Source organism: Leptomonas pyrrhocoris, assembly GCF_001293395.1.
Source record: "Leptomonas pyrrhocoris isolate H10 chromosome Unknown, whole genome shotgun sequence".
In the NCBI taxonomy this organism is placed as follows: domain Eukaryota; phylum Euglenozoa; class Kinetoplastea; order Trypanosomatida; family Trypanosomatidae; genus Leptomonas; species Leptomonas pyrrhocoris.
Window position 1 is genome coordinate 185,193 of NW_015438389.1, and position 9,565 is coordinate 194,757.

The following is a 9,565-nucleotide window of genomic DNA, read 5'->3' on the forward strand; positions in this document are numbered from 1 at the left end:
GTGTGTGTGGAGAGAGAGAGCGAGAGAACGAAGGCACTTATGTCTCACGCCGTTTTCCTTTATCTTGTTTTCATTTGCGGATGCTTTGGGACAAACACTCTGTTGAATACTCCAGTAGATCCATCTTTTCTCTCTTTATTAAATAAAAGGAAATAACAAACTCGTTCCTCTCGTTGATTTCACGAGGTAGAGGTGGTTCCTTTTCTTTCGCCGTTCTTCGTTCGAGGGCTGCTGTTGACTTTTTGTCTGGACTGTCTCAATGCTGTAGAAAGGAATGGCGGCCCACATGGTGTGCCTCCTCATGATATATATAAATATATATTGGAATTTCGTGGTGCCCTACGCGTTAAACAGGAGCAGAAGCAATAGAGCTGCTGTTCATCGTGATCTTCTCCGAGCTATTCTGCGTGGAAAGCACTGTGTGTGTGTGTGTGTTCGGGTTTCCGTCTGTGACAATGCGTGGTCGGTTTCGGAAGACACCCTTCTTCCTTTACTTGTTGTTATTGACGTTGCTCGTTAAGAAGAAAAAAAGCGAAATTCAAAATGGTGTCTGACGTAGCTGGCCGCAGAGTGAATTGCTGTCGGGTTTTCCCATTCTTGTTTGACGTGTTGAGGAGGAGGAGGGAAGGGGAGACGTACACGTGGTGGCGAGCAAGGCGCTGTATGGCACGTGTATTGCAGCCCCCACTGCGTGTGTGTGTGGGGGGGAAAAGAGCCTGGACAATATAAATCTCTCGCAAGTAGAGATGAGCCGGAATTCATCTCATTTCGTTTTTCTTCGGATTATGTTCATCGTCGTTCTCTCTCCCACTCACGCACGCACGCACACACACACACGCACACACCGCCCGTCTCTCCCCTCTCCCGTCTCGTTCGTGTTGAAGCGGATCTCGCACCCTCACGGCAATGATGGCCGTACTCGTGATTACGCTGGACGTCGAAACAACGAAATACGGATTGTAAATACAAGTGTATGATTAAGACAGAAGACCTCACTGCCCGGATGGACGCTATTCCACGTGCCTTTTGATACCCTTTAGCTGCATAAACAAACACTCACTCACTCTCCCTCCCTCTCATTCCCTTCCTCCTTTCGTTTATTGGTCTTCACATGCGTTCTCGAACGGGATGCACACCGCGCTGCGCAGAACAGAAGGCGTCGCACCACCCTCCCTGGCACGAGAGGCGGCAGCAGGCGGCAATGCCATCTCTCTGCGTGGTGACGTGGTGGCGTTGGCAGCGGTGATAGGTGTGTGTGTGTGCGTGTGTGCAGGTGTGCAGGTGCGTGCGTACGTGTGTGTAGAAAGGGCTGCTCTCCACCCCCGCATCCCGCCCTCTCGCCGGCTGCTGCGACGGGTGCGGAGGCGATGCAGCCGCGACGCGCACCGCAGGTCCACTAGCTCGCCGAACAGAATCTCGTGCACATCGGTGTCGGCGATCCCCACTGGGACACCCCGGATAAAGAGGGTGCGGTGCGCCCTCTCTTCCTCCACGGAGGCGGCAGGATGGTAGTTGCGGTGGTCAGCGCGCATAGCAAGGTGAAAAAGGAGAAAGAGGGATGGGGAAGGCGAGTGACGGAAGGCACGCGCCCACGTGTCCTCCCACATTCGTCTTTCCCATCCCTCTTTCTATTTTCTCTTTTTTTTTATGTCCTCGTCATGCGCCGCCGCCTCCGCGACCGAGGAGGAGGAGAGGTGCAGGCGCACCCTCCTAATTAAAGGAATTCCGCCGCGCATCGCCTTATCGGATGTGTATTACATCCTGTTCGGCGAGCCCGCGAGTCTGCCCCTGGAAGATCTGGGCAGCAGCGGCAGCAGCGGCAGCAGGAGTGCCCTCTCCGAGGCGGCACTCCGCCTACCCATCCGGCCCTCCCGCCGGGATCTTCGCCGGGTGCGGCTGGTGCACCCGCCAAGGCGATTCCGGTACCGCTGCGCCTTCGTGGAGTTCGCCACGGAGGCGGCGGCGGTGGAGGCAGAGGAGCGCCTCGAGGGCAAGGAGGTGGAGGAGTGGGGCGGGCAGGCTCTGCAGGTGGACTGGGCCGACAACCCAATCCACGACTCCCACTGGTCGGACTTCGATCCGCCAACTGGGAGGCCCTGCCTGTTCGCCTTGAGGCCCTGGGAGCAACGCCTCCTCAATGAGGAGCACGGCTTCAGTCCTGCCGCTGCATCTGCTGCGCCGCCTGTCGATTTTGTTGGGACCACCGGAATAGTTTGGGAGCTGCCGTGAAGCGTACGAGGTCTTACTGTACGCCCTGACAGCACCAGCTGTGCGTGTGTGTGTGTGTGTGTGTGCGAGGCCGGTCCGCCGAAACACACTCGCACACGCACCTGCTCTTCTCGCGGTCTCAGGAGAATCGACGGCGACCGCGCGTGAGAAGCTGGCGTGGCTGAGGTGGCGCTACGCGTCGGGGATATGCTTCTCCTCTTGGTGGGATTCGCGGGAAGCAGGGACGGTGCGTGGGCGGGTCGAGGTCCCCCACGGCGTCCACGCGCAACGGGCGCCCCCGCCGGCCCCATCCGCAGAACGCGTTCCCCGCCGCCCACGCCCCCGTTCCCTCCAGGCGATGCCCCGCCTGCGGCGCTGCGACCCTCCTGGGGGAGCTCTACGGGAGCGCAGCGCTTACCGCGCCCCGTCCTCTCGGCTGCGTCGGCCCCACCCTCTGCAGCTCCTGCCAGCAGGCAGGGTCGGCTGCTGGGGCGGAGTGGCGCCCTTTCCACACACGCACACGCACACACGCTATGCCACACGTGTCCTCTTCCGGCAGCGCCATCCGCGGCGGCGGCACGACACACTCGCACGCACGTGCCGCGCCGCTGATGGTGTTGCGGTGGTGGTGCGCCGCCGACGGTGACGGCACACAGAATCGTGTCGCCTCGACTGCAGAAGTGCCGGCCCCGCCGCGCGTGCGCCTTCTGCCGTCCCTCCTTCCCTCTGCTTTTGTTCCTCTCCTCTTCCTGCTTCTCCACTCTGCGGCTGCGCCGCGCCGGTGCGCTTCTTGTTCGCTGCTGCTCTGCCTTCTCGGCCTACCTCAGAGGCGCGCCACCACATGAACGTAAAACGGAAGAACGGCCTCGCACGTGTGTGCGTGTGTGTGTCCGTCCGCCTGCGTGCGGCGAATGCGCTGCTGTTCGCCGGAGGGGTGCGCCGTGCCGATGGCGGGTGGCACCGTCCCTCACTCCCGTGCTCTCTCTCCCCGCCTCGCTTTGCTTCGCTGCGGCTGCAGCCGGCCTGCTCCCTCGTGAAGCCTCGGGTGGTGGGTCTGCGGCGCCGCCGCGTGCCGCCCACACGTGCGTCGTCTCCTGCCCGTCCACGCGCACCACCGCTCATCCCCTCCCTCCCTCCCTCTCCCTCGCCTTCTATTCGCCGCGCCCGTGCAACGGCACTCAGACCCACGCCCCCACGCTCCACACGGCTGTCGCAAGCGTTTACGTGCCCTTTTCTCTTCTACCGCTTTCTATTTTCTCTTTTTTTTTTATGTCCTCGTCTTGCGCCGTCGCTCCGCGACCGAGGAGGAGGAGAGGTGCAGGCGCACCCTCCTAATTAAAGGAATTCCGCCGCGCATCGCCTTATCGGATGTGTATTACATCCTGTTCGGCGAGCCCGCGAGTCTGCCCCTGGAAGATCTGGGCAGCAGCGGCAGCAGCGGCAGCAGGAGTGCCCTCTCCGAGGCGGCACTCCGCCTACCCATCCGGCCCTCCCGCCGGGATCTTCGCCGGGTGCGGCTGGTGCACCCGCCAAGGCGATTCCGGTACCGCTGCGCCTTCGTGGAGTTCGCCACGGAGGCGGCGGCGGTGGAGGCAGAGGAGCGCCTCGAGGGCAAGGAGGTGGAGGAGTGGGGCGGGCAGGCTCTGCAGGTGGACTGGGCCGACAACCCAATCCACGACTCCCACTGGTCGGACTTCGATCCGCCAACTGGGAGGCCCTGCCTGTTCGCCTTGAGGCCCTGGGAGCAACGCCTCCTCAATGAGGAGCACGGCTTCAGTCCTGCCGCTGCATCTGCTGCGCCGCCTGTCGATTTTGTTGGGACCACCGGAATAGTTTGGGAGCTGCCGTGAAGCGTACGAGGTCTTACTGTACGCCCTGACAGCACCAGCTGTGCGTGTGTGTGTGTGTGTGTGTGCGAGGCCGGTCCGCCGAAACACACTCGCACACGCACCTGCTCTTCTCGCGGTCTCAGGAGAATCGACGGCGACCGCGCGTGAGAAGCTGGCGTGGCTGAGGTGGCGCTACGCGTCGGGGATATGCTTCTCCTCTTGGTGGGATTCGCGGGAAGCAGGGACGGTGCGTGGGCGGGTCGAGGTCCCCCACGGCGTCCACGCGCAACGGGCGCCCCCGCCGGCCCCATCCGCAGAACGCGTTCCCCGCCGCCCACGCCCCCGTTCCCTCCAGGCGATGCCCCGCCTGCGGCGCTGCGACCCTCCTGGGGGAGCTCTACGGGAGCGCAGCGCTTACCGCGCCCCGTCCTCTCGGCTGCGTCGGCCCCACCCTCTGCAGCTCCTGCCAGCAGGCAGGGTCGGCTGCTGGGGCGGAGTGGCGCCCTTTCCACACACGCACACGCACACACGCTATGCCACACGTGTCCTCTTCCGGCAGCGCCATCCGCGGCGGCGGCACGACACACTCGCACGCACGTGCCGCGCCGCTGATGGTGTTGCGGTGGTGGTGCGCCGCCGACGGTGACGGCACACAGAATCGTGTCGCCTCGACTGCAGAAGTGCCGGCCCCGCCGCGCGTGCGCCTTCTGCCGTCCCTCCTTCCCTCTGCTTTTGTTCCTCTCCTCTTCCTGCTTCTCCACTCTGCGGCTGCGCCGCGCCGGTGCGCTTCTTGTTCGCTGCTGCTCTGCCTTCTCGGCCTACCTCAGAGGCGCGCCACCACATGAACGTAAAACGGAAGAACGGCCTCGCACGTGTGTGCGTGTGTGTGTCCGTCCGCCTGCGTGCGGCGAATGCGCTGCTGTTCGCCGGAGGGGTGCGCCGTGCCGATGGCGGGTGGCACCGTCCCTCACTCCCGTGCTCTCTCTCCCCGCCTCGCTTTGCTTCGCTGCGGCTGCAGCCGGCCTGCTCCCTCGTGAAGCCTCGGGTGGTGGGTCTGCGGCGCCGCCGCGTGCCGCCCACACGTGCGTCGTCTCCTGCCCGTCCACGCGCACCACCGCTCATCCCCTCCCTCCCTCCCTCTCCCTCGCCTTCTATTCGCCGCGCCCGTGCAACGGCACTCAGACCCACGCCCCCACGCTCCACACGGCCGTCGCACGCGCTCACGTGACTTCATTCACTCGCATCCTCCATCGCACTTCCGCCTATTCTCAACGCGACATGTTTAATTATCATCTTGCCGCCTCTGTGGAGCAGGAGAGAGTGCACCGCACCCTCTTTATCCGGTGTGTCCCGGTGGGGCTGCCGCGTCACTTGGTGTACGAGATTCTGTTCGGCGAGCCGGCCGACCTGCGGTACGCGTCGCTGGTGCAGCGCCTCCGCCACACCGCCACCATCGGCAGCGGCAGCGGCGTTGTCCCCTGCGAGCCGGCATCCTACCCCTGCATCCCGCCCTCTCGCCGGCTGCTGCGAAGGGTGCGGATACACCAGCCGCGACGCCGGGCGGTGTACTGCACCGTCTTTGTGGAGTTCGCCACGAGGGACGCGGCGGTGCAGGCGGAGGAGCGCCTCGAGGGCCTCAGCGTGGAGGAGTGGGGCGGGCAGGCTCTGCAGGCTGAGCCGGCGAGGGAGGCGATCCGCGGTCGCCATTGGGAGGACTTCGATCTGCCTACGGGCCGGCCCTGCCTCTTCGGGCTGTTCGACGCCGAACTGGATGAGCTGGACGCCTTCTTCTGCTCCCGCCAGCCCGCCTCCGCCTCTTTTCCCGCTTCCCCTGCCGCCGCTGCCTCCAACGTGGCCGCCGAGAGAGCCCAACCCTAGAGCCCGCTGTTGTGCTGCCCGCCCTGCTTCTTCTTTCTGTTATCTCCCCCCCCCCCCTTCTCTCCCATTCGCTTTTGTACGGGTGTGTGGCCGCCCCGCACCCGCCTCTGCGCCGCCACGCGGCTGCTCTCCCCTCCATTCCTTTTTGTACACTTCACACGGGGTGCGTGACGGCTCCCCGCTGTGCCACCGCAACTCACACACAACGCAACGAGAACAACGCAACGGACTGCACGGCGCACGTGATGCGCAGCGCCGCTGTGGCCGCACGGTGCGCGCTCGAGCGGGCCCGCACGCGTGGGTTCCGCCTCGCTGGCGCGTCCCTCCGCACGGCCGTGTAGCGTGCCGCGGTGCGTGGACGGAGTGGCGATGTGCGACGTCGACCGCTCGTGCTCGCCGCTGCGGCCCTCTCTGCACCTCTTCCCCTCTGCCCCTCCCTCCCTTACTCTCTCTCCCTCCCTCTCATTCCCTTCCTCCTTTCGTTTATTGGTCTTCACATGCGTTCTCGAACGGGATGCACACCGCGCTGCGCAGAACAGAAGGCGTCGCACCACCCTCCCTGGCACGAGAGGCGGCAGCAGGCGGCAATGCCATCTCTCTGCGTGGTGACGTGGTGGCGTTGGCAGCGGTGATAGGTGTGTGTGTGTGCGTGTGTGCAGGTGTGCAGGTGCGTGCGTACGTGTGTGTAGAAAGGGCTGCTCTCCACCCCCGCATCCCGCCCTCTCGCCGGCTGCTGCGACGGGTGCGGAGGCGATGCAGCCGCGACGCGCACCGCAGGTCCACTAGCTCGCCGAACAGAATCTCGTGCACATCGGTGTCGGCGATCCCCACTGGGACACCCCGGATAAAGAGGGTGCGGTGCGCCCTCTCTTCCTCCACGGAGGCGGCAGGATGGTAGTTGCGGTGGTCAGCGCGCATAGCAAGGTGAAAAAGGAGAAAGAGGGATGGGGAAGGCGAGTGACGGAAGGCACGCGCCCACGTGTCCTCCCACATTCGTCTTTCCCATCCCTCTTTCTATTTTCTCTTTTTTTTTATGTCCTCGTCATGCGCCGCCGCCTCCGCGACCGAGGAGGAGGAGAGGTGCAGGCGCACCCTCCTAATTAAAGGAATTCCGCCGCGCATCGCCTTATCGGATGTGTATTACATCCTGTTCGGCGAGCCCGCGAGTCTGCCCCTGGAAGATCTGGGCAGCAGCGGCAGCAGCGGCAGCAGGAGTGCCCTCTCCGAGGCGGCACTCCGCCTACCCATCCGGCCCTCCCGCCGGGATCTTCGCCGGGTGCGGCTGGTGCACCCGCCAAGGCGATTCCGGTACCGCTGCGCCTTCGTGGAGTTCGCCACGGAGGCGGCGGCGGTGGAGGCAGAGGAGCGCCTCGAGGGCAAGGAGGTGGAGGAGTGGGGCGGGCAGGCTCTGCAGGTGGACTGGGCCGACAACCCAATCCACGACTCCCACTGGTCGGACTTCGATCCGCCAACTGGGAGGCCCTGCCTGTTCGCCTTGAGGCCCTGGGAGCAACGCCTCCTCAATGAGGAGCACGGCTTCAGTCCTGCCGCTGCATCTGCTGCGCCGCCTGTCGATTTTGTTGGGACCACCGGAATAGTTTGGGAGCTGCCGTGAAGCGTACGAGGTCTTACTGTACGCCCTGACAGCACCAGCTGTGCGTGTGTGTGTGTGTGTGTGTGCGAGGCCGGTCCGCCGAAACACACTCGCACACGCACCTGCTCTTCTCGCGGTCTCAGGAGAATCGACGGCGACCGCGCGTGAGAAGCTGGCGTGGCTGAGGTGGCGCTACGCGTCGGGGATATGCTTCTCCTCTTGGTGGGATTCGCGGGAAGCAGGGACGGTGCGTGGGCGGGTCGAGGTCCCCCACGGCGTCCACGCGCAACGGGCGCCCCCGCCGGCCCCATCCGCAGAACGCGTTCCCCGCCGCCCACGCCCCCGTTCCCTCCAGGCGATGCCCCGCCTGCGGCGCTGCGACCCTCCTGGGGGAGCTCTACGGGAGCGCAGCGCTTACCGCGCCCCGTCCTCTCGGCTGCGTCGGCCCCACCCTCTGCAGCTCCTGCCAGCAGGCAGGGTCGGCTGCTGGGGCGGAGTGGCGCCCTTTCCACACACGCACACGCACACACGCTATGCCACACGTGTCCTCTTCCGGCAGCGCCATCCGCGGCGGCGGCACGACACACTCGCACGCACGTGCCGCGCCGCTGATGGTGTTGCGGTGGTGGTGCGCCGCCGACGGTGACGGCACACAGAATCGTGTCGCCTCGACTGCAGAAGTGCCGGCCCCGCCGCGCGTGCGCCTTCTGCCGTCCCTCCTTCCCTCTGCTTTTGTTCCTCTCCTCTTCCTGCTTCTCCACTCTGCGGCTGCGCCGCGCCGGTGCGCTTCTTGTTCGCTGCTGCTCTGCCTTCTCGGCCTACCTCAGAGGCGCGCCACCACATGAACGTAAAACGGAAGAACGGCCTCGCACGTGTGTGCGTGTGTGTGTCCGTCCGCCTGCGTGCGGCGAATGCGCTGCTGTTCGCCGGAGGGGTGCGCCGTGCCGATGGCGGGTGGCACCGTCCCTCACTCCCGTGCTCTCTCTCCCCGCCTCGCTTTGCTTCGCTGCGGCTGCAGCCGGCCTGCTCCCTCGTGAAGCCTCGGGTGGTGGGTCTGCGGCGCCGCCGCGTGCCGCCCACACGTGCGTCGTCTCCTGCCCGTCCACGCGCACCACCGCTCATCCCCTCCCTCCCTCCCTCTCCCTCGCCTTCTATTCGCCGCGCCCGTGCAACGGCACTCAGACCCACGCCCCCACGCTCCACACGGCCGTCGCACGCGCTCACGTGACTTCATTCACTCGCATCCTCCATCGCACTTCCGCCTATTCTCAACGCGACATGTTTAATTATCATCTTGCCGCCTCTGTGGAGCAGGAGAGAGTGCACCGCACCCTCTTTATCCGGTGTGTCCCGGTGGGGCTGCCGCGTCACTTGGTGTACGAGATTCTGTTCGGCGAGCCGGCCGACCTGCGGTACGCGTCGCTGGTGCAGCGCCTCCGCCACACCGCCACCATCGGCAGCGGCAGCGGCGTTGTCCCCTGCGAGCCGGCATCCTACCCCTGCATCCCGCCCTCTCGCCGGCTGCTGCGAAGGGTGCGGATACACCAGCCGCGACGCCGGGCGGTGTACTGCACCGTCTTTGTGGAGTTCGCCACGAGGGACGCGGCGGTGCAGGCGGAGGAGCGCCTCGAGGGCCTCAGCGTGGAGGAGTGGGGCGGGCAGGCTCTGCAGGCTGAGCCGGCGAGGGAGGCGATCCGCGGTCGCCATTGGGAGGACTTCGATCTGCCTACGGGCCGGCCCTGCCTCTTCGGGCTGTTCGACGCCGAACTGGATGAGCTGGACGCCTTCTTCTGCTCCCGCCAGCCCGCCTCCGCCTCTTTTCCCGCTTCCCCTGCCGCCGCTGCCTCCAACGTGGCCGCCGAGAGAGCCCAACCCTAGAGCCCGCTGTTGTGCTGCCCGCCCTGCTTCTTCTTTCTGTTATCTCCCCCCCCCCCCTTCTCTCCCATTCGCTTTTGTACGGGTGTGTGGCCGCCCCGCACCCGCCTCTGCGCCGCCACGCGGCTGCTCTCCCCTCCATTCCTTTTTGTACACTTCACACGGGGTGCGTGACGGCTCC

The 9,565-nt window shown here is 65.2% G+C and overlaps 5 protein-coding genes across 6 annotated transcripts; all 5 read left to right on the top strand.

Annotated features, from left to right (window-relative positions):
* Positions 1-882: 882 nt before the first annotated feature.
* On the top strand, positions 883-2,229 carry ABB37_09654 (hypothetical protein; the record flags this gene model as incomplete). Of its 2 annotated transcripts, none has more annotated exons than XM_015809262.1 (1): positions 883-2,229. In XM_015809262.1, exon 1 carries the CDS (start codon positions 1,648-1,650, stop codon positions 2,227-2,229), a length of 582 nt encoding a protein of 193 aa, XP_015652198.1. In that variant the 5' UTR covers positions 883-1,647. The 2 variants fall into 2 exon arrangements, with proteins under 2 accessions (XP_015652198.1, XP_015652199.1); XM_015809263.1 differs by having other exon boundaries at positions 1,147-2,229.
* A 1,347-nt stretch (positions 2,230-3,576) lies between these two features.
* On the top strand, positions 3,577-3,942 carry ABB37_09655 (hypothetical protein; the record flags this gene model as incomplete). The annotated part of the gene is made up of 1 exon (XM_015809264.1): positions 3,577-3,942. One exon carries the CDS (start codon positions 3,577-3,579, stop codon positions 3,940-3,942), a length of 366 nt encoding a protein of 121 aa, XP_015652200.1.
* A 1,373-nt stretch (positions 3,943-5,315) lies between these two features.
* On the top strand, positions 5,316-5,915 carry ABB37_09656 (hypothetical protein; the record flags this gene model as incomplete). Its single annotated transcript, XM_015809265.1, has 1 exon — positions 5,316-5,915. One exon carries the CDS (start codon positions 5,316-5,318, stop codon positions 5,913-5,915), a length of 600 nt encoding a protein of 199 aa, XP_015652201.1.
* A 532-nt stretch (positions 5,916-6,447) lies between these two features.
* Positions 6,448-7,530, top strand: ABB37_09657 (hypothetical protein; the record flags this gene model as incomplete). The annotated part of the gene is made up of 1 exon (XM_015809266.1): positions 6,448-7,530. The coding sequence occupies exon 1, from the start codon at positions 6,949-6,951 to the stop codon at positions 7,528-7,530; it is 582 nt and encodes a 193-aa protein (XP_015652202.1). The 5' UTR covers positions 6,448-6,948.
* Positions 7,531-8,689: 1,159 nt separating this feature from the next.
* Positions 8,690-9,387, top strand: ABB37_09658 (hypothetical protein; the record flags this gene model as incomplete). The annotated part of the gene is made up of 1 exon (XM_015809267.1): positions 8,690-9,387. The coding sequence occupies exon 1, from the start codon at positions 8,788-8,790 to the stop codon at positions 9,385-9,387; it is 600 nt and encodes a 199-aa protein (XP_015652203.1). The 5' UTR covers positions 8,690-8,787.
* Between the last annotated feature and the right edge of the window lie 178 nt (positions 9,388-9,565).